The sequence below is a fragment of the Ovis aries genome, chromosome 22 (assembly GCF_016772045.2).
Source record: "Ovis aries strain OAR_USU_Benz2616 breed Rambouillet chromosome 22, ARS-UI_Ramb_v3.0, whole genome shotgun sequence".
Classification (NCBI taxonomy): Eukaryota; Metazoa; Chordata; class Mammalia; order Artiodactyla; family Bovidae; genus Ovis; species Ovis aries.
In genome coordinates, this window is record NC_056075.1 from 46,304,920 (window position 1) to 46,328,615 (window position 23,696).

At 45.5% G+C, this 23,696-nt stretch overlaps 1 protein-coding gene across 2 annotated transcripts in view; it reads left to right on the top strand.

Moving 5' to 3' along the window:
• Window positions 1–23,696, top strand: part of DOCK1 (dedicator of cytokinesis 1) — a 569,019-nt gene that overhangs the window by 443,294 nt on the left and 102,029 nt on the right. For both annotated transcript variants that reach the window (XM_015103500.3, XM_042238527.1), the window contains exons 31-32: window positions 8,824–8,924; window positions 20,433–20,491. In XM_015103500.3, the coding sequence (XP_014958986.2) occupies window positions 8,824–8,924; window positions 20,433–20,491 (160 nt within the window). The remainder of the gene's footprint in view (window positions 1–8,823; window positions 8,925–20,432; window positions 20,492–23,696) is intronic.

Consider the following 23,696-nt stretch of genomic DNA (forward strand, 5'->3'; position numbering starts at 1 on the left):
TCTTTTCAGTCCAACTCTCACATCCATACATGACCACTGGAAAACGATAGCCTTGACTAGACGGACCTTAGTCTGCAAAGTAATGTCTCTGCTTTTGAATATGCTGTGTAGGTTGGTCATAACTTTTCTTCCAAAGAGTAAGCGTCTTTTAATTTCATGGCTGCAGTTACCATCTGCAGTGATTTTGGAGAGCAAAAAAATAAAATTTGCCACTGTTTCCACTGTTTCCCCATTTATTTGCCATGAAGTGATGGGACTGGATGCCATGATCTTCGTTTTCTGAATGTTGAGCTTTAAGCCAACTTTTTCACTCTCCTCTTTCACTTTCATCAAGAGGCTCTTTAGTTCCTCTTCACTTTCTGCCATAAGGGTGGTGTCATCTGCATATCTGAGGTTATTGATATTTCTCCCGGCAATCTTGATTCTAGATTGTCTTTCTTCCAGCCCAGCGTTTCTCATGATGTACTCTGCATATAAGTTAAATAAGCAGGGTGACAATATACAGCCTTGACGTACTCCTTTTCCTATTTGGAACCAGTCTGTTGTTCCATGTCCAGTTCTAACTGTTGCTTCCTGACTTGATACAGATTTCTCAAGAGGCAGGTCAGGTGGTCTGGTATTCCCATCTCTTTCAGAATTTTCCACAGTTGATTGTGATCCACATAGTCAAAGGCTTTGGCATAGTCAATAAAGCAGAAATAGGTGTTTTTCTGGAACTCTCTTGCTTTTTTGATGATCCAGTAGATGTTGGCTATTTGATCTCTGGTTCCTCTGCCTTTTCTAAAACCAGCTTGAGCATCAGGAAGTTCACGGTTCACATATTGCTGAAGCCTGGCTTGGAGAATTTTGAGCACTACTTTACTAGCATGTGAGATGAGTGCAGTTGTGCAGTAGTTTGAGCATTCTTTGGCATTGCCTTTCTTTGGATTTGGAATGAAAACTGACCTTTTCCAGTCCTGTGGCCACTGCTGAGTTTTCCAAATTTGCTGGCGTATTGAGTACAGCACTTTCACAGCATCATCTTTTAGGATTTGAAATAGCTCAACTGGAATTCCATCACCTCCACTAGCTTTGTTAGTAGCGATGCTTTCTAAGGCCCACTTGACTTCACTTTCTAGGATGTCTGGCTCTAGATGAGTGATCACACCATCGTGATTATCCAGGTCGTGAAGATCTTTTTTGTACAGTTCTTCTGTGTATTCTTGCCACCTCTTCTTAATATCTTCTGCTTCTGTTAGGTCCATACCATTTCTGTCCTTTATCGAGCCCATCTTTGCATGAAATGTTCCCTTGGTATCTCTAATTTTCTTGAAGAGATCTCTAGTCTTTCCCATTCTGTTCTTTTCCTCTATTTCTTTGCATTGATCACTGATGAAGGCTTTCTTATCTCTTCTTGCTATTCTCTGGAACTCTGCATTCAGATGCTTATATCTTTCCTGTGCTCCTTTGCTTTTCACTTCTCTTCTTTTCACAGCTATTTGTAAGGCCTCCCCAGACAGCCATTTTGCTTTTTTGCATTTCTTTTCCATGGGGATGGCCTTGATTCCTGTCTCCTGTACAATGTTACGAACCTCATTCCATAGTTCATCAGACACTCTATCTATCAGATCTAGGCCCTTAAATCTATTTCTCACTTCCGCTGTATAATGATAAGGGATTTGATTTAGGTCGTACCTAAATGGTCTAGCGGTTTTCCCTACTTTCTTCAATTTAAGTCTGAATTTGGCAATAAGGGGTTCCTGGGTTAACAGATAACAAAAAATAACAGATAGCAAAAATTAGGCACCCATCTACTCTCCTGTTCGCCTTGTCTTCTGAAAACTTAGAGCTAAATGTGATACTCGTTATTAGATTAAGTTCTTAGGTGCCTGTGCCCTTATTTCTTATATCATTTTTTTAATTTCAATTTTTTAAACTTTTTATTTTGTACTGGAGTGTAGCCAATTAACAAACAATATTGTGATGATTTCAGGTAAACAGCAAAGGGACTCAGGTGTACAGATTAACGTGTCCGTTCTCCCCCAAACCCCCCTCCCATCCTGGCTGCCCCGTGACATTGAGTAGAGTTCCCTGTGCGGCATACAGTAGGTACTTGTTGGTTATCCATTTTAAATACAGCAGTGTGTACCTATTTATCCCATACTCTCCCTTCCCCCCATCCTCTCCTCAGCAACCATAAGCTCATTCTCAAAAGCTTGAATCTGTTTCTGTTTTTTAAGTAAATTCATTTGTATCATTTTATTAAATTAAAAATGTTTCATCAGTATTATAGTATATAAGTATGTAGTAATATATCAGGTACTGTGTACCTAAAAATATTACTATTTTTCAGTTTAAAACTTTTTATCTTTTTCTCTGCTTAATGTTTGTTATCACGTCCTAATACACAGATACATTCTTGTGAAATATTTGTGCAGTGTAAGTCAATCCATTGAATAAAATAGGAAAGCTCCCTTCCCATTTTTTCACCTTTTTCTCCCTCTGCTGGGTAGCTTTTTTTTTTTAAATGTCAACAAATATTTATTCATTGCTTAGAATTTACCAATTAGTATTTTTTTAAACTTAGAGTACAGTAAAGCGTCTGCCTGCCATGCAGGAGACCTGGGTTCGATCCCTGGGTTGGGAAGATCCCCTTGAGAAGGAAATGGCAATCCACTCCAGTACCCTTGCCTGGAAATTTTCATGGATGGAGGAATCTGGTAGGCTATAGTCCATGGGATCGCAAAGAGTTGGACACGACTGAGCGACTTCACTTTGTATAGTTGCTTTGCAATGTTACATTAGTTTTCTGCCATACAATGAAGTGCATCAGCTGTGTGCTGTGTGCTAAGTCACTTCGGTTATGTCCAACACGTTATGACCCCATGGACTATAGCCCAGCAGGTTCCTCTGTTCATGGGATTCTCCAGGCCAGAATACTGGAGTGGGTTGCCATGCCCTCCTCCAGGGATCTTCCTAACCAGGACTCGCACCCATGTCTCTTCTGTCTCCTGCACTGGCAGGTGGGTTCTTTTCCACTAGTCCCACCTGGGAAGTCCAGCTGTATGGTGGTGTTGTTCAGCCGCTAGATCATGTCCAACTCTTTATGACCCATGGACTGCAGCTTGCCAGGCTTCCCTGTTCGTCACCATCTCCTGAATGAGTTTGCTCAAAGTCATGTCCATTGTGTCCACGATGCCTTCCAACCATCTCATCTTTTGTTGTGTCCTTCTCCTCCTGCCTTCAGTCTTTCTAGGCATCAGGATCTTTTCCAATGAGTCGTCTCTTTGCATCAGTTGGCTGAAGTATTGGAGCTTCAACATCAGCATGAGCCCTTCCAATGAATATTAGCTATATATATATATATATATATATATATGAGGGCTTCCCTGGTGGCTCAGACGGTAAAGAGTCTGCCTACAATGCAGGAGACCCGGGTTCGATCAGGGAAGATCTCCTAGAGAGGGAAATGGCAACCCACTCCAGTACTCTTGCCTGGAAAATCCCATGGACGGAGGAGCCTGGTAGGCTACAGTCCGTGGGGTCGCAGAGAGTCGGACATGACTGAACAACTTCACTTCACTTCATATATATACACATATATATACATACATATATATATATATACATACATATATATATACACACACACACACACGTGAAAAGAAAGTGAGAGTGTTTGTTGCTCAGTTGTGTCCAACTTTTTGTGACGCCATGGGACTGTAGCCTGCCAGACTCATCTGTCCAAGGGATTCTCCAGGCAAGAATCCTGGCATCAGTAGTTATTCCCTTCTCCAGGGGCTCTTACCGACCCAGGGGTCAAACCCAGGTCTCTTACACTGCAGGCAGTTTCTTTACAGTCTGGCCACCAAGGAAGCCTTGCGTATACATATATCCCCTCTTTTTTAGAGTTCCTTCAAATTGCTGGTTAACTTTTAGAATAATTGCTGTGTGTTATCTCTGAGGCTTCTTTAAGCATGTGCAGGTGGCCCTTGAACAGTGTGGGAAGGTTGAGGAAGGTGGTTTATCTGAGTATAATTCAACCAACAACCGATGGTTCAGTACTGTAGTATTTGCTGCTGAAGAATATCTGCCTGTAAGTGGACTCGAGTAGTTCACACCCAAGCGTCAGCTGTATCTGGGCCAAGACCAGGATTCTTTTGGCTTTACGCATGAGTGGGGTCATGCGCTCCTGGTTTTCAGTTCTGTCCTGTTCCACAGTGTAAACACATCAACGTTGGTGCAGGCATGCCTGCGCTGATGACCGGGAGGCTGTTTCCAGTTTTTCCCCTTTCCAGGCACTGCTTCTGTGAGCAGTGTGACACAGCCATCCAGGGCAACGTTGCTGGTTGCTGGAAGCATAATTGCCAGACTGGATGGTAAGAAATTTTAAGTTTGATGGACACTGATAAATCACCATCCGCAAATGCTCTAGCAGTTTGCGGTCTCACCAGCCTTCTCTGCGAAGCACCATTGTCTAGATCTTCTCCAATACCAATTTCTTTAAAACTGTTGGTTCTTATTTTTGTTGGTATTTCTCTGATTGCTAGTTGGGTTGAGAGTGCTCCCTGGCTGTGAGGATTTCTAGTACGAACTGTCCATTTTCTCGGCTCATTTTTCTCTTGTGCTATATGTCATATTTTTTTGTACGTTGAAATTCTTGATATAGTCTAGTCATGGGTTTAGGTTTATCATATAGAAATATTTAATTTTTCTGTAGTCAGATTTGTCGGTTCTTTTAAAGGGCTTTTGGGGGTTTATTTTTTTGCTTGGCAAATCCTTCTTTGATTATAAATTTAACTGTTTTGTTTATAGTTGGTATCTGATAAAGCTTTGTATTTCTGCTTTTAAAAAAAAAAAAACTTTCTGACATGGATCTATCTGTGATTTCTTTTCCTTAAGCATTTTTTTACATCAACGTGTAGTTACTTTACAGTGCTGCATCAGCTTCAGGTGTACAGCAAAGTGATTCAATTGTATATGCCTCTCTGTAGATTTCTCTCTTCATATATCTATGTATATAGACTCCTTTCCACATGCTTCCATTGTAGATTATTACAAGCCATGGAATGTAGTTCCCCGTCCTTGTTGTTTATCTCCATCTGCTGGAGGCTGGAGTTTGAGTTTTCTTTTCCCTACATGGTTTTATGAATAAATTATTCTCTCCCAATGATTTGAAATGCCACCAAGAAAACCCACAATTACAGATGCACGTGTGTATCAGTTCTATTTTTTGTTTTATTAACTATGGGTTGTATACCCAGCTAGTAGAGCCATGTCTTCCTGGTTAGGATGTTATTGCAAAATTATTTCGACTTTTTGTGCATTTCCTCTTCGATGTGAAATTCCGAATCACCTTGTTAAACTTTCTAAGCATGCTGTTTACATTTTAATTGGGTTGAGTTTATAAAAGATCATAGTAGAATTGTAACAGCATTTGGGAGAATACTTGGCAGCATTTATTTTTCCCCATCCCACACAGGGATATTTATGCCTTTTCTCTTGTCCTTCATTAGGTTTTCTCCTTTTATCCAGGTAGGCCATGCCCGTCAGGTGCTGAGCCACATACACCGATGGCTGTGTGTTTCAGATGTGGCTGCTGACTGTGTGTTATGGGTTGTTGCTGACCCTGTGCAGTGTCTTCATGCATTTGGTCCTCTGGAAGTTCCCCTCATGCCCAACATCTTGGCTGCAATGAGCTCTTTGGGCCCTTATCCCTTGACAGGTGTGGTTTGATTGCTCCACTCTAGGAGGTTCTCATCCTCCCATACCCAGGGGGAGGCCTGGGTGCTGCACGGCCAAGACTGGCTTCCACATGTGCTCCAGGCAGCAGGTCCTCCCACAAGGCACATTTCCATGCTTTGATGTCCTGGTGTTCCCAGACACTTCTTTCTCCTTTAAACCACTCCTCCCTGTGGGCTGTTACTCTGCCCTCTGCCTCCCTCTGCCCCTCCCTATCCTGCTTCTCATTTCCAGCAAGTACAGCACAAAGAGCTCTTCTTCTCAGCATTCTCCAAGTGAGCTCCCAGCTTGCATCCTGTCACCTCCCCCAGTCTGTAGTATATATTTCATACAAACAGAGGCCTTCCCCTACGTAACTAGAGTAAGACCACCACACTCACACCATTCTCAGCGCTCACCAGCCCCCAGGCCACGTTCAAGTTCCATTAACCCAATCACGGAACTTGTTGCTTCTCAGGTCAGCATTGTGAATGCTGTTAGTTGTCACAACTCAAATCATGCATAGCTTACAGGGATTTTGTTTGTTTGTTTGGTTGGTTTTTTGTTTTATTTTATTTTTTTTTTGGCTGCAGTGCACAACATGTGGAATCTTACTTCCCCCACCAGGGATCAAACCCACACCCCCTGCAGTGGAAGCCCAGATTCTTAACCACTGGACTGCAAGGGAAGCCCCGACAGGTTTTTTTTAATGTTTGTATTTTTATGTGATTTTTAAATTTTTTTGTATTTTATGAGTGGGTAGCTCTAAAGTCACAGCAAAATTAAGAGGAAGGTACAGAGATTTCCCAGAAACGCCCTGCCTCTAGCACCCAGAGCCTCGCCCATCAACATCCCCCACCAGATGGTGCGTTTGACACAACTGCTGCACCCACGCTTACCCATCATAATCCCTGAGTGCTTACTTTGCATCAGGGCTCCCTGGAGATGTGTTGTCCGTTCTGTGGGTTTGGACAAATGTATAACGACGTGCATCCAGTTTCATTGCCCTGAACACCCCCTGTGCTCCTCCTGCATACCCGCCCTGCCCTGTGTGTTCAGTTTCCGTGTGACTTTGGTCCGCTCCAGCCTTGAACAGCTCCTCCCTCTTTCCAGGCTGTCCTGTCCCCCACACATCAGCAGAGCACAGGCCTGGCTTTGCAGACCACCCCACACTTGGCCGCCTCACATCCCCCAGGCATAGATGCAGGCTGCACCCTGGGAGAGAGACATCACAGCAGTTATCACCCCACCTCCCCCAGGACAGATGCTCCCAGCTCCCGGGGGCCCCCAGTAGTGGCCAGGGGAGTTTTGAGGTGAGCAGCAGTCAGCCTCCTAGTTCCTCAGGGTACAAAAGTCTCCTGTGGGTTCCAGTCTTGCTTTATAGGTGGACATGCTGAGTCTCCAGGCACACGGTCCACAAGGGAACCTCCTTCAGGGTGCTCAACTACTCTGTTCCCCTAAACATCTCCTAAGGTGGGGTTTCAGGTTACCTGTAGCTCAGCTGTTGTCCTGGCCCTGTGTGAATGAAGGGAAGGAAGAGAGAGCTAGTGAAGCTGGTATTTAAAAAGACACATTCGTATTTCTGTTGATGCTGTTTTTAAGAGCAGTAGGTATGCATTAAAATACATTCTGGGTCCTGCTCTTATGATGACCCTGACTCCAACATGGCCCAGACATCCCTGCTAGAGCTCTGAGAGAAGGGCATTGCGAGGGGATGGGTGGGCGTCAGGGCAGGTGTTAGTTCCGAAAACAAGAAACTTGTACGTTACTGATTTGAGCCACCCTGTTTCTTACATTGCGATGGCCAAAAAGTTTGTTCAGGTTTCTTCTGTGACACCCTATGGAAAAACTTCAGTGAACATTTTGGCAACCCAATAAAAGGGCCGAAATAAAAGAGAAAGTGCCTTGGTAGGCAGGAAAGACTGGCTTGTGAGGTCCGGGGTGGGCCGCTGGGGACCCTTGTTCTGCCTCACCTTGTTCTATTCTCTGTATTCTGTGTTTTGGGGCAAGTCTCTGAACCTCATCTGTGAGCTAAGGGGACCAGCACTTACCTGGTTCCCTGGCAACCCAATGAGATGCTCTAGTCCTGAAGAAATGCCGCTTATGAAGAGTAGCAGACACATGGACCCTTTAGCTACATCCATGCCTGAAACTTGCCACCATTCGTCTGGCAACTGAAGATAGCCAGTTATTGTTAACACCTTATTTTTATCTAACTCTTTACAATCATCTCACTTGATGCAATAATTATTACCTTTGTTTATGATTCCCTGGTGGCTCAGATGGCAAAGAATCTGCCTACAATGCAGGAGACCCAGGTTTGATTCCTGGGCCAGGAAGATCCCCTGGAGAAGGAAATGGCAATCCACTCCAGTATTCTTGTCTGGAGAATCCCGTGGACAGAGGAGCCTGGCAGGCTACAGTCCATGGGATCTCAAAGAGTCTGGACACAACCGAGTGACTAACAATTTCACTTTCACCTCTGTTTGTAAATTAGCGATTGAACAACAGCTGTTCTTGGAATATGAACTATTGGGTGTTTTTATGTTGTTCTCAGTCATCTAGTGTTTATATATATATTTTAGTATCATAAAAATGATAAATTATAGAAATCTGTATACTGTTAGGTAAGGGGCTCCATGATACAATATTAATACATTATTGACCTGAGATGTATTATAGCCACAGGCATTAGTTTCTGCAAAAGTCCCCTGGTCAGTAATGTGTTAATAAGAGCTAAAACATATTACATGATCATCACCACCCTCTCGGCACCGCTGGGGGGCCTTAGGTATCTTTATTCCTTTGATCCTTCCTTCAGCAGCCCTATCAGATAGGTACTGTTGAAGTTCCCGCTTTATCTGTGGAAACCAAGGCACAGAAAGATTGGGTTATTTGCCTCAGTAAGTGGCCAAGCTGCTGGGATTTGAGCACGTGCAGTCAGAGCCCGCACTCAGCCCTGAACCGCACTGTGGGTGGCTGGTCAGCCGTGTACACGTAGAGGATGCAGCTTTTTAACATCTCACAGGCGTGTGCTGGGCAAACGCTAAATGTCTCGAAGCGTTTTTGAGATCCTGTATGAATCAGTTCTGTGCCTTAGCATCTCCCCTTTTTGGTTTTCAGCTGTGGAACAACTATTTTCACCTGGCCGTCGCCTTCCTCACTCAAGAGTCCTTGCAGCTGGAGAATTTTTCAAGTGCTAAAAGAGCGAAAATCCTTAACAAGTAAGTCCACACAGCTCCGGATTCATGGGCAGGAGCCTGCGAGTCTATTAGAATCATCTTCTCATGACCTCTAAGCCAACTCGGTACCAACTGAGATGTAATCATGGTGTAATGAGAGGGTGGTTTCAGGTCATGAACTGGGTATTGCCTTTTCTAACCCGTGAGTCCAGGTCGAAGATTGCTGGATTCATTCTGGTGGGTTGCCGGTCCCTGCCATTGAAGACTATTGGCGCCGCCCAGAATGGGAGTTTGGGGACGTAATTGCTTTTGCTCTGCGCTGTGCTGGTGTCATGCCACGTGTGGTTTGTGTGTGGCTTAATTCTCCAATGTTAGTTTCGAGCAAGGAGGCTACTGATGGGGACAGCCCATTGTGCAGTGGTGAATGGTCTGAGGTTCCTTCTTTGCCAGAGATGTCCCTGGGCCTCTTCCCAGCAGGAGATCTGAAGGGCTTAACTCTCCCTGTTATCATCCTAAGAACCTCTCAGAACCCCAGGAAAGACAAGATTCCTACCTGGCTCTTTCAGCAGTGCATCCTGAACAGCTCCGGGTCCAGGGTCAGGAAAAGAACCCTTGCGTGGGGCTCTTTGCAACCCTTGGGCTGTCTGAGGACCTGTATCCTCTTTCTGCCTCCGTTTCACCAGCATCTCAGTTCTATGGGTGCTCAGAGGGAAGACAGTGAACCCTCCTGGGGGATCTGTTCATCGATACAGCAGTATTTTGCCAGCACATCATGGTGCTGAGTCAGCCGTCCCTGTTCAGCATTTCGGGATCCTTCTGTGCCATGCTGTTCCAAAGCGTTGCCAGCCCGGCGTCTGGGGGTTAGAGATTCCAAGGTGTCTCCAAAGGGGAAAGCTGCTCAGCCGTCCCTGTATCCTGGGAGCGTGTGTCTCCCTCACGGAGGTGAGGTTGAGATCCAGACAGCTTGAGCCAACAATGGGGCCCAGTCTTTACCAAGTTCCCAGCACAGTCCACCCTTAGAGACGCCTGCAGAGAAAACCTATGTTTAAACCGGAAATCTGCCTGAAAAGAGCTGACGTCTCCTTCCCACTTTGGAGAATAAAAAGGCTTGATTCTGAGCATTCTCCAGATGAGGGTGCAGCCCCTCATTCCCTGGGCCCTTTACTTGCTGCTGCAAGAGCCTTAACATTCAAGCTAAAGCAACGCCAGGAAATGGGCCTTGGCCGCCCAAGGAGACGTTTGCTTCCCCATCACGCTGTACCTTCTGAGCTTCAGAGCCACAGAAATTTAAACATGGCCGGTTGGTGTCTGCCCTCCCTGACCCGGCAGGGCCTCTGATCGGGCTTTTAGAATTCTCTCTCACAACCATTGGAGGAGAAATGCCGGATTGCCCCTTTGAAATTGTCCCATGGATGCCCTGAGGGAAAAAGCCCCAAGCGCTCCAGAAGGTGTCTTTGCAGGAGTGTCTCAGCTCAGGGGCAGCCTCAGGGTTCCTCTTCTGGGGCTGCTGGCTCAGTGTGTAGCTGTGACGGGCCCCCGAGGAGACCCCATTTCCAGTGTCTGTGAAGAGTGCTCTTGGCCTACGAGGCCGCGTGGCTGAGACGCGAGGCAGGTTCGTCTGCCTCTGGCTGCACCTTAAACACTTTACCATCCGTGTTCAATTTTAATTTCTAAATAGCAAAACTTGCATAAGAAATATTAGGAGGGCTTCCACATTGTTAAGTGGGTATGCTCCAATACAAGACAAAAAGGGTTTTTTTGTTTTGTTTTTTTTTAAATGCATGACTGAAGTGGATCGCAAGTGCCGCCTAGGTGCCTTTGCAACCTGGAGTTGGCATGTGGTGGTACTTAGCTTCAGTGGTGAAGGAGGCTGAGTTGTTTACCTGAGAGCATCATGCCAGCGAACAGCCATCCCAAAAGGGGCTGTCTGTGGGGTCCAAAGGGGTGTGGCCCCCTCTCTAAGCAGAGATGCTCTGCGTGAGTGAGTGGCCAGGATTGGGGCACTTGGGACTTGGCGCAGGGCACAGGGATTAACCCCAGTGGTCAGGGCAAATGGCTGGGTGCTGATGTCTAGTACAGTGGACATTGTAATGCGGGTGGCTACTTTTTTCTAGAAGGGAAGGCCAGGGGGTCCGAAAGTGGAGTCGTGCCCACTTGTTCTATCACCTGTGACTGTCTCCCCATCAGCCTGTCTGCTGCTGCCGGGTTTGTGAATCCAGCCAAGGATTCACTGTGGAACCCACATGCCCCCGGCTCCTCTTCCTCTCTGCAGGCCCCTCAGCTTCTCATATCTTCCCGGTCGACAGCGCTGTGGCCAAGAACAACAGAAAATGCCAGGATCGGAAGATCTGCCTGATCATTCCCTCCTGTTCAGCTGCATGTCCTCCTGATGACCTAGGTTGGGGAGATAATTAGGATATTTATTCCAGAGGCGTTCCCCAAAGCGCACGGGAGTAACATTAAAGAATGGGCCATACCGTGCAGAGCACTGATTATGTCCAACCCAAATTGAGTACAAGATTTGGCAATGAACCACGAAATAAATAACCCTTAGGAATCAAAGTCCATAATAAGAACATTTAACTGACTCACCTTCAGACATCCTTGGCACTAGTGACTCCTAACAAAGGACAAAGTAGTCGACAGAACCTGGCCATCATTAATTCCCCCACCTCCATCCTCCCATGCATTTTGCACATTCCGGGGGCTCAGGATATTTTGAGTCCAGTGTGAAAGATCTGGCTTAGAATTATCAGCCAGTGTGGACATTTTCATCTCTAAGACATCATGTGTCCTGGTGGGGACCGTGGGGTGCTGTGGCTGCAGATGGGCTTCTGTGTTCAGAACCAGACTTCTTTCTGAGAGAGGAAGCGGTTCATGAATGGGCCTCCAGCAGATCTAAGCATAAAATGCTCATTTACAACTGTCTGCTGAGAGCGTAATGCTTGATGGCCCACCCCGGGTTGGTGCATGTGAACTTGTGTGACTAACGTGTTATTCCCATTACCCTCTTCCTCACTTGGTCCCGGGGTGCTTCTCATTCTTTTTAGTTCATTTTGTTTTAACTAAAGAAGTCCATCCTCAGATACCTGCCTGTTCTTAAAGGACAGGTTTCACTACTGGACCAAATACCATATGTTTAAAAAAAAAAAAAAATCATCATCTTTCCAAACACTGGGTTCTAAAACAATAGTGAGGAGTTGAGTGTATGCACACTGCTGTACATGCTACTTTTTAGGGAAACTGAAAGGAAGAAGTACATAGTGACAAGCCTTGCTTTGCATGTGATCTAATCAGAAGCTGTGGTAGAGCCTTCCAAATTATAAAAGAAAATATGATGTTTAATTTGTGTTTATGCTATTTTTTTCCCCAAGAGGCTCAAATTATTGCAAATAAATTCACTATATAATAAGAATTAGAAGGGAACCAGAGGAGATAGACTCAACAAGCTGTAACCTGTGCCAAGGTCCTTTTGAGAGAGTTAAGTGAACTGCTTTTGGCTTGCATACATTAGTGATACTACATTCCTTTTATTTGAAGTATAGTTAATTTACGATAGTAAGTTTCTGGTGTATAACAAAGTCTTGCTGGGACTTCTCCTTTGCCTTTGGATATGGCGTATATTTTCTTGGTGGAATCCAACATTCTCCGGTAGACGCTTATTCAGCAGTGAGTTATAATTTTGGAGTTCTCGCAGGAGAAGATGAATGCTCTAAGCGAAAGATGGAAAAGCTCTATACAGTCAGCAAAAACAGCACCAGGAGCTGACTGTGGCTCAGATCATGAACTCCTTATTGCCAAATTCAGACTTAAATTGAAGACAGTAGGGAAAACCACTAGACCATTCAGGTATGACCTAAATCAAATCCCTTATGATTATACAGTAGAAGTGACAAATAGATTCAAGGGATTAGATTGGATAGACCGAGTGCCTGAAGAACTATGGACAGAGGTTCATGACATTGTACAAGACGCAGTGATCAAGACCATCCCCAAGAAAAAGAAATGCAAAAAGGCAAAATGTTTGTTTGAGGAGGCCTTACAAATAGCTGAGAAAAGAAGAGAAACTAAAGGCAAAGGAGAAAAGGAAAGATATACCCATTTGAATGCAAAGATCCAAAGAATATTAAGGAGAGATAAGAAAGCTTCCTCAGTGATCAATGCAAAGAAATAGAGGAAAACAATAGAATGGGAAAGACTAGAGATCTCTTCAAGAAAATTAGAGATACCAAGGGAACATTTCATGCAAAGATGGGCACAACAAAGGACAGATGTGGTTTGGACTTAACAGAATCAGAAGATATTAAGAAGAGGTTGCAAGAATACACAGAAGAACTGTACAAAAAAGTTCTTCATGACCCAGATAATCACAACGGTGTGATTACTCACCTAGAGCCAGACATCCTGGAATGTGAAGTCAAATGGGCCTCAGGAAGCATCTCTATGAACAAAGCTAGTGGAGGTGATGGAATTCCAGCTGAGCTATTTCAAATCCTGAAAGATGATGCTGTGAAAGTGCTTCACTCAACACGCCAGCAAATTTGGAAAACTCAGCAGTGGCCACAGGAATGGAAAGGTCCGTGTTCATTCCAGTCCCAAAGAAGGGCAATGCCAAAGAATGCTCAAACTACTGCACAATTACATTCATCTCCCAAGCTAGCAAAATAATGTGCAAAATTCTCCAAGTCAGGCTTCAACAGCACATGAACCATGAAATTCCAGATGTTCAAGCTGGATTTAGAAAAGGCAGAGGAACCAGAGATCAAATTGCCAACATCTGTTGGATCATGGAAAAAGCAGGAGTTCCAACAAAACATCTACTTCTGCTTTATTGACTACACCAAAGCCTTTGACCATATGGATCACAACAAACTGTTGGAAAATTCTTAAAGAGATGGGAATACAAGACCCCCTAACCTGCCTCATGAGAAACCTGTATGCAGGTCAGGAAGCAACAGTTAGAACTGGACATGGAACAACAGACTGGTTCCAAATCAGGAAAAGAGTACGTCAAGGCTGTATATTGTCACCCTGCTTATTTAACATATATGCAGAGTACATCATGCGAAATGCCGAGCTAGATGAATCACAAGCTAGAATCAAGATTGCTGGGAGAAATATCAATAACCTCAGATATGCAGATGACACCACTCTTATAGCAGAAAGCAAAGAAGAACTAAAGAGCCTTTTGATAAAAGTGAAAGAGGAGAGTGAAAAAGTTGGTTTAAACCTCAACATTCAGAAAACTAAGATTATAGCATCTCATCCCATCACTTCATAGCAAATAGATGGGGAAACAGTGGAAACAGTGAGAGATTTTATTTTCGGGGGCTCCCAAATCACTGCAGATGGAGACTGCAGCCATAAAATTAAAAGACACTTGCTTCTTGGAAGAAAAGCTATGACCGACCTAGATAGCATATTAAAAAGCAGAGACATTACGTTGCCAGCAAAGGTCCATCTAGTCAAAGCTATGGTTTTTTCAGTAGGCATGTGTGGATGTGAGAGTTGGACTATAAAGAAAGCTGAGCACTGAAGAACTGATGCTTCTGAACTGTGCTGTTGGAGAAGACTCTTGAGAGTCCCTTGGACTGCAAGGAGATCCAACCAGTCCATCCTAAAGGAAATCAGTCCTGAATAGTCATTGGAAGGACTGATGCTAAAACTGAAACACCAATACTTTGCCTACCTGATGCGAAGAAGTGACTCATTTGCAAAGACCCTGTTGCTGGGAAAGATTGAAGGTGGGAGGAGAATGGGACGGGACAGAATGAGATGGTTGGATGGCATCACCAACTCAATGGACATGAGTGTGAGCAAGCTCCGGGAGTTGTTCATGGCCAGGGAGGCCAGCGTGCTGCAGTCCATGGGGTCGCAAAGAGTCAGACATGACTGACCGGCTGAACTGAACTGATAGAGCAAAGTGACTCAGTATTTTTTTTTCAGATTTTTTTTCCATTATAGGTTATTGAAAGATATTGAATATATTCCCCTGTACTGTACAGTAAATCACTGTTGCTTATCAATTTTATGCAAAGCACTGTGCATCTGTTAATCCCATACTTGGCATTTATGACCCCACCCTGTCCTTTTCCCCTTTGGTAGCCCCAAGTTTATTTTCTTTGTCTCCTCCTGTTTTGTAAATAAATTCATTTGTATTACATTTTAGATTCCACACGTAAGCAATATCCTATGATTCTTGTCTTCCTCTGCCTGGCTTTCTTCACTTAGTGTGATCATCTCTGGGTCCATCCAAACTGCTGCAAGTGGCATCGTTCCATCATTTTTATGGCTGAGTAATATTCCGTTGTCAATACATACCATACTTCTTTTAGTGATGTGGTTTTTACCGACCGTGATAAACCTTTATGCAGTGGAGGACACATCTGACCCTATGTCTAGTTAGGCTTATTCCCATCTGTCTGGGGTCCCTCCTCCTACCTCCCCAGAAGTTACCAGTCTTTCCCATAAAAACGGAAATGTCTCAGCCCACCGACCATCTCCCCCTGCTCCCCGCATGCCTCCCGGCTCTCCCCGTCCTCCCCCTGCTGCTGGCCCTGGCTGCCAGCCGGCTCCTGTCTGGGCTCCCAGAACCCCGTCGAGGTTTTCCTTCTCCTGTCTTAGCCTCTCCGCGCTGTTGTCAGGCTCCTCCACCCTACCATTCAGTGATGGAGCTCCGCAAGTCTCGATGATTCTGTGGTCTCCCCTTAAGACAGCATTTTTCAGTATCAGCCCTTGTGCATCTCAATCCTTTGTTGGGCCAGGATAGCAACCTAACAGCCCGTTTTTTTAGAGCCATCTGCCGTAAGGTAACAATGAACACAAACTAAGTGGCTTGAAGCAACGGCAATGCATTGTCTTCCAGTTGCAGACACCAGAGGTTGAAATCAAGGCATCGACAGAGTTGGTTCCTCCTGGAAGCTCAGAGGGAGCCCTTCATCCTTGCCTCTCTCCTACCTTCCAGGATGGCCCCATCCTTCGCGATGGTTGGGGCTCCCATCCTTCATGCTCCTCAGCTGCACCTTCATCCTCACATGGCCCTCCTCCCTGTGTCTGTGTCCTTAAACGTCTCCTTTTCCTGATAAGTGTGCCAGTCATTGGATTTAAGGCCTGCCCCGTCCAGCATGACTTCATGCTAACAGGATTACTTCTGCAAAGATGCTCTTCCAGACACGCTCTCATTCATGGACAGCAGTGGTTAGGGTCTTACCAGATTTTTATGGAGGACACAATTCAACCCACACCAGCCAAGACCAACATACCTCTTTCTTGCCTTTTTATCCCCCACTCAAATAGAATATAAGAAAGCATTCGAGTTCATGGCAGGTAGTAAAGTTAAGTGTCATCTCATGAAACTTTTGTGCACGTATATTTATGTGTGTGCCACTTAGTATATTTCTCATTTCAAGAAAATTTTTGAAACTCGCCAATCTGCCTCTGAAGCCTTGGTTCACAACACAGCCCTCCTCTTAAGGGGAAACAGTAAGGCAAGCTCCCTGTCCTCCAGCCTCCTTGCCTTCTGTGGTCCATATACCTACCTATCCCCACCTTGCCCCGGCCACAGGGCCTTTGCACCTGCTGGTTACGTCCCATATCTGTCTGAATTACAGCTTTCCTTCTTCAAATCTGAGAGTCAGAGTTACTCTCAGAGCAGACTTCACCCACAGCCAACCTGGACCCACTCCCCTTTTTCCTAACGCACCGTGATCATGGCCCTTTGAGAAAACTAGATACCTGTACATGCGTGTCCTGGGCCCACCTCTGCTACTAGGCAAACAGGCCCCGCACGGCTGTGCACGGTGTGTCTTCTGCTCACGACATCACTGTTCCCACATTAGCGCTGTGCGGGCCTCCAGGACATACTCAGTAAATCAGGAAGCAACGAGTGATGCTTGCTGAACAAATTAGTCTCAGTGACCATGGAGACCATGGGGGGATGCTGTGAGGAGGCCCGGCCTAAGCCTCTAAAGGAAGGACCAGCCTGACTTCACTGTTTGCTCAAACAAACAAGGGCAGCATCTCGTTCTCCCCAAAGCCTGGGAGACACGCGTCATACCATCAATACCGCAACACCATAGATGAAGAGGCCGTGGGTCAGGGTGGTCAGGTGACTTGCCCCGTGTGCTGGGACTGCGGCTCGGTTTGCTGACCCCTCAACTTGGACGACTGTCTGTGGTGGACATGCTGTTTCTGCTTCTTGGGGTGAAGATTCAGGATAGCAGGTGCTGAGATGAGGCCGGGGAGACCAGAGTCAAGCTGTTTTGGGTTAGAGCTATAGGCCTGGATGTGGGGTCTGAGATCTATCCAGGCTCACATCTGAAGGATGCCTCCTCGGGGCCCCTCGGGCTGGCCCTTCCGAGGTGTCCGCTCACCGTGTGGCTGGGCGCAGGGCAGCTGGGTGTGGTAGGAGTGCCTGCTGACCCCAGCTTTGCGGAGACAGGTGTGTCATTTCACCAGCCGGAATCTCTGCTTCCTCAGTGGGAAAGTGGCTGTGGGAGCGTCTCTTTCCTCACCGCGTGGGCTTACCGCAAGAATGAAACGAAACACGCGCACCTTGAGGGATGGAACAGTGCTGTGCTGTGACTCATGGGTGCCGCCTCTCTGGTCCTCAAGGTGCGGGCCGGGGGAAGGGACAGGGATTTGTGGGAGTCTGCGGACTTGCAGTCTCTTCTCCTCTTGCCCTGTGACCTTGGCCAAGTCATCTTGCTCCCCTGCCCCCGAGGACTAGCTCTCAACCATCAGTCTTCAGGATGGACTCTCATGAACCCTGAGGCCGCCAGCTCTGGATCCCAGGTCCTCTACATTGCTGCTTGTCTCTCCTCCTTGGGAGACAGTATCTGAATGGTTCAGGAATCCCTCCTAAGTTCTGGTGACAGCTGTGACTCCATTTGTGGATTACGCTCAGATGTGCATGGATTCATCAAAGCTGCCTGCTTTATTAAAGCTGGAGAAAAGATCAGTCTTGCTGCCAGGGAGATGCGGTCCTGTCCTTCACCTTCGAGCTCTTTATGCCTCCTGTATCAGCCTCGCACTCCTGTGTCTTACTTGACTATTAAAACGGCATTTTTATCATCTTTATCCAGGAGGCCTAACTCTCATGAGGGATATATGCTCAGATCTTTGCTCACCCTCCCTGTTCTCAAATACTTGTGAAGACGCAGCACTTTCCGCAGAGAAGATGGCGAAGCGTAACTGAGCAGTGTAAGGCAAGCATCCTTGAGCCCCGCCCAGCACTCAGCCAGCACTGGGAGCAGGATGCTGTGTGCAGAAGCAGGGAACGGAGCTGGCTCCCTTCTCCTGCGGTCCCTGCATCAACCTCATCTCTGGACGAGGGGCCGGTCGCCGTAGAGCTTGAGACATCCATCAGGTCCCTCCTGGTGATCCAGACCGAAATGGCGAACGTGCTACCGCTGGGGCTCCCCTGCCCGTTACCTTTCTGAACCTCGGGGTTTAATTTGAATCAGTGTAAGACCTGAGAGAGGGAGTTTGGTCAGGGCAAGAGAGGCTCGGACACTGATGGAGATCAGCCTGGCTTTCACCACTCGTACTGTTCAAGAGATACCATTCCAGACTGGGAAGCAGTTGCTTGGCAGTTCCAAGGGTCTTTAGAGTGTGTGTTAGTAACTGACAGCACCTGCCTGGGACCCAGCTGTCACCTCCTTTGGGCCTCTGGCCTCCCACCTTGCTGTGCTGCAGTCTGAACACCTTGAGGCAGGGGCTGGGGTGTTGGTGTCCTCAGAGTCCTCCCTGCAAAGCTGTACTCCCTGCTACCCCAGACATGTGCTCTACTGGGAGGCAGCTCGTACCCCTGGACAGCGAGCATCCGCCCAGCCTGGGGAGGAAGCATCTGCACTGGATGGAGCGCAGTATTCCCTCCCCGATCCTCCTCTCCTGGCAAATCCTGGGAGGATGGTCTTCTCAGTCATTACGCGGCCAACCGCCTCCTTGCCTGGCCTGGGCTGCTGGGACCCCTCTGTCATTCCTAGGGGAGCAAAATGGGAATGAAAAACAGCTCTCTGAGCCTCAAAAGGAAGCACACCTTACTGGTGCTCAGATTGTGTGCCCCTGGGGTGTTTTGGGGTGCCAGCTAGATACCAAAGGGTGGCGGGTCCCTGCTCACTGTATCTTGGTCGTGGGTGCAGACCCGGGCGGAGAGCCCTCTCTCTCTCACTCACAGAATTTACCCATCCCAGTTGCTGGGCAGCGCTGCATTCACCTTGGAAGACCGGCTTGTCCACAGAGGAAGGGCGGTAACACTGCCCGCTCTGATCAGTTTCTCCACGTGTACAGCCTCCTGGCACCTGTCCGACTGGGATGTTCCCAAGGGTGACTTCTCCAAGGGGAGCTGCCGGGTTTGTTTATCTTTCTTGGTTGTGATGATCACAGGGTCTGTAGTCCTTTCCTGCTGGAAGTGACAGACAGGTGCTTCGGGCACACAAGACTCTGATGAAAGGTGGCACCAGCTGGGGCTGTTGAGGTACCAGCGCGATCTCTGTCTCCAGAGTCACAACTCGGTCATCCATAATCAGAGCTTTCTTCCCATGTCAGCTGACACGGGGACACACGGGGCAGGCGCCGATCCACAGCTGTGATGCTGCAACACTGTGGGATAATTTTGCAAATTATTATTTTTAATATAATCAGCCTTTTCCTTAGGCAATAAAGGGAAACGTTAAATTGCTCACAACCTAATAAAGGTTTATCTTCTGGAGCATCAAATTCTGTTTATTCATGAAACACACACCCCCTCTGCTGACCCACTGGGAAGAAAATTAGCATTTATTTTCCCGGGATAAACAAAAATGGGCTGGGGCGGGGGGAATGTTTGTTGACATCTCTTGGTGTTAAGTCCTTCCTTACATTGAAAATGATGAAGAAGGATGGGAACCGGGAGCTCCACGGAAGAGGCCTTCCCGGGTCTGATTGCCTAGGACTCCAGGGCTTCATTTAACATGTGAGGCCTGTTTATTGTGTGCCGGGCTATGCAGTTTCATCTGGTGTCTGGTGCCTAGATGCTAATGATATGCATGCAAGGCAAACTCCCCCTCGGGCCCAGGGACCAGGTTCTCTTTCTCCTGCCGTGAGAGGTGGAAGGAAGGAAAGGAACTTCTCTGCACCATCTCCCGCACGTTCCCACAGAGGAGAGGCCCTTATGTGATCCGTGTGCACCATCTCCCGCACGTTCCCACAGAGGAGGGGTCCTTCTGTGATCCGTGGTGATGGGAAAGTGAGGTTTTCAGCTGGATTCCTCCTCTTGCAATTCCTTTCGGGGGCAGAAGTTGATGCTTCGACACCCTCTTTATTGGCCTCAGGGATGGGAGACTCTTCGTTGCTCGTAAAAATAATCCAAGTCTGGACTTGCCTGGCGGCCCAGTAGGTTAGGGCTCTACGCTTCCAGGGCAGGGGGTCACAGGTTCAAAAGCCTGACTGGGGACCTAAGATCCTTCGTGCCGCATGGTGCAGCCAAAGATAAAAATGAATAAACACAGTCCACGCCTGATGTTCCAGTGCTGCGCGAGTGACTCTGCTTTTCCTGTCGCTGGTTTTCAGGTACGGCGATATGCGGCGGCAGATTGGCTTCGAGATCAGGGACATGTGGTACAATCTCGGTGAGTAACTGGGATTTCAGGGCATCGCGGTGAACCTCGTGGGTCTGTGGTGGGCAGTGACGCTGGCCCCGCCTATCAGCTTTGTGGTATCTTAAAAATCCGAACAACTCCTGGCTACCTTTGCAGTCAGTGCTTTCAGGGAGTAGGAGATGGGAGACCACAGTAAAGGGAAGCAAATCTGATTGTGGAGGAGACAGAAAAGTCAGCAGCGCGCCCTCTCGTGTCAGGCAAGTGCAGCTCTGCCTCGGAACGCTTGCTCCTGGGTGTCACTACCGTTTCCTCTTTTTCCATGAATCAAACCATGTACTCATCCTACTGGTATGCACGCCATCACTTACTGACTTCAGTTTCACATAATCTACCTGCAGAGGGGTTTATTTGCCAGCTCAAAACGGGGCTCTATCTTTCCGTGGCGGTAGGATGGGTACTTGTGCAGTCAAAACAACCAGGGCTGTGTGTGTTTGAGATAAGAAATGAGCGTAGGCCTTTCTCACTATAAATTCCCTCTCAGTGTTGCTTTTGCTGCCTCGCCAAGTGTTGGTATGTTGTGCTTTCATTTTTCATTTGTCTCGAGATAATTTCTTATTTCCTCTTTGATTTCTTCTTTGACCTGTTGGTTGTTCGGGAGTGTGGTTTTAAACTTCCATGCGTTTGTGAGCTTTCCAGTTTTCCTTCTGTTTCTGACTTCTAGCTTTACTCTATTGTGGTAGGAAAAGATACTTGGTATGATTTCAATATTCTTGAACTTAGAGTCTTCAGAAGGAAGGAAATAATAAGGATTAGGGCACAAATAAACAAAATAGAGGATAGAAAAATTCAGTAAAATTAAGAGTTGGGGTTTTGAACAGATAAACAAAATTGATAAACCTTTAGCTGTATTACTAAGAAAAAAAGGAAAGGAGACACAAATAAATAAAATCATAAGTGAAAAAGAAAACATTAAAACTGATGCCACAGAAATAAAAAGGATCATATGAGACAATGTGAACAATTATATGCCAACAAATTGAATAATCTAGTGGAAATGGATAAATTCCTAGAAACATACAACCTACCAAGACTGAATTATGAAGAAATAGAAAGTCTGAACAGATGAATAATGAGTAAAGAGAATCATCTTATAACAGAAACAAGTCCAGGACCAGATACCTTCACTGATAAATACTAGCCAACATTTTAAAAAGAACGAATGCCAATCCTTTTCAAACTTTTTCCAAACATTGAAGAGGAGAGAATACTTCGAACTCATTTCATGACATGAGCATTACCATGATGCCAGAGTCAAACACACTACAAAGAAAGCCAGCTAGAGGTTGCCATCTCTGATGAACACAGATGCAGAAATCCTAAACCAGATGCTAGTAAGCCAAATTCAACAGCACACTGGAAGAGTCATACCCCGGGATCAGTGGGGTTTATCTCTGGGATGCAGAAATGATTCAACACATGAAAATTAGTTAAAGTGATATACTACATTGATTGAATGAAGGATAATAAGTAAGATTATCTCAATAGATGCAGAAAAAGCATTTGACAAAATTCAAAACTCTTTTGTGCTAAAAACTCAACAAACTTGGTATAGAAGGAATGTAACTTAATAAAGGAAATATATTGTCAAGTAATATCATACTCATTGATAAGGAACTGAAAACTTTTCTCTAAGGTTGGAAATAAGACAAGATGGTTACTCTCACCCCTTCTGTTTAATATTGGAAGTCCTGGCCAGACCAGTTAGGTAAGAAAAAGCAATAAGAAGGACCCAGATCAGAAAGGAAGAAGTAAAATTATCTGCTTGCAGATGATATGTATGTAGAAAACTCTAAACACTCCACCAAAAAGGATTAGAACTAATAAATTCAGGAAAGTTGCAGGATACAACATAGGAAAAAAAAGTTGCATTTCTATACATACTCTCTGTAAAATTAAGAAGACAATCCCATTTATAGTAGCATAAAAATAAATAAAATATTTAGGAATAAAATATACCAAAATCAACCCATAATGCACTAAGGTCTTAAATATAAGGCCTGAAACCACAGAACTCCTAAAGGAAACCATAGGAGAAGAACTTTTTAACATTGGCCTTGGCAAGGATTTCTTGGAAATGACACCAAAAAGTCAAGTAGTCTACGTGAAACTGAAAAGCGTTTACACAACAGAGGAAGGGAACAGTAGAAGAGGAAGATAGCCTATGAAGTGGGGGAATAAATTTTTCAACCCCAGGTCTGATAAGGGATGAATATCAACAGTATTTGAGAAACTCCTACAATTGTATGGCAAAAATACAAACAAATGCAAATAAACCAATTAAAAAATGAACCAATGACATAAATAGACATTTCTCCCAAGAAGACAGACAGATGGCCAGTAGGTATATGAAAAGATGCTCAACATCACAAGTCATTGAGGAAATGCAAATCAAAACCACAGCGGGCCATCGCCTTACACCAGTGGGCTCTTGGCTAATATCTCCCATTATCTGGAAGACAGTTTTAGGTTTTAACTATAGGCCTGTATGTGCATTTTTGTGACGTACCTGTGTTTATTGTGGACAAGCTTCATTACTTTGCAGCATCTAGGCTTTTTAGATGTCCTGAGGTGACAAGGTATGATATAAAGTAGAACTAGTGAATTAACAATTTGTAAATATCTTTGTTATGTTAGAATTGATTTTTTTTAAAAAGGCAGCATCTTGGACCTGGAATTATACCTTCTCTGAGAAATGTACATCAGGACTTGTTCATTTAGGTTGGCAGCTGAGGGGAGGAATGCATTGCTAAATAATTCAGCAGAAACATACCTCCTTGCTAATACCTTAATAGTTTAGATCAGATGATGAATCCTCTTAGAACTATTATACTTTGTGTACTCTGTTACTTTATGTCTCATTTTAATTGAACATTAAGGGAATGTAGTATTTTAATCATAGCTCTGCCAATATGTTTATCTAGAGGCCTGTTGCCATTTTTGTCTTTAAAATTTTTGTTGCCAAGAAAGGCAAGATTACATTTTTTTTCCTTCCAGATTGAGTTGGTGTAGTGTATTCTTGGTTATCAAAATACTCATAGCTTTGGGACTTTGAAATGGTAAATATTCATGATGTGTGAAACAGCATGATACATAACTGTATGGTCTTAATTACATAAAAATGAATGCTTAGTTGTGAAAATACACAAATGAGACCTAGAAGGAGATGTCAAACGGT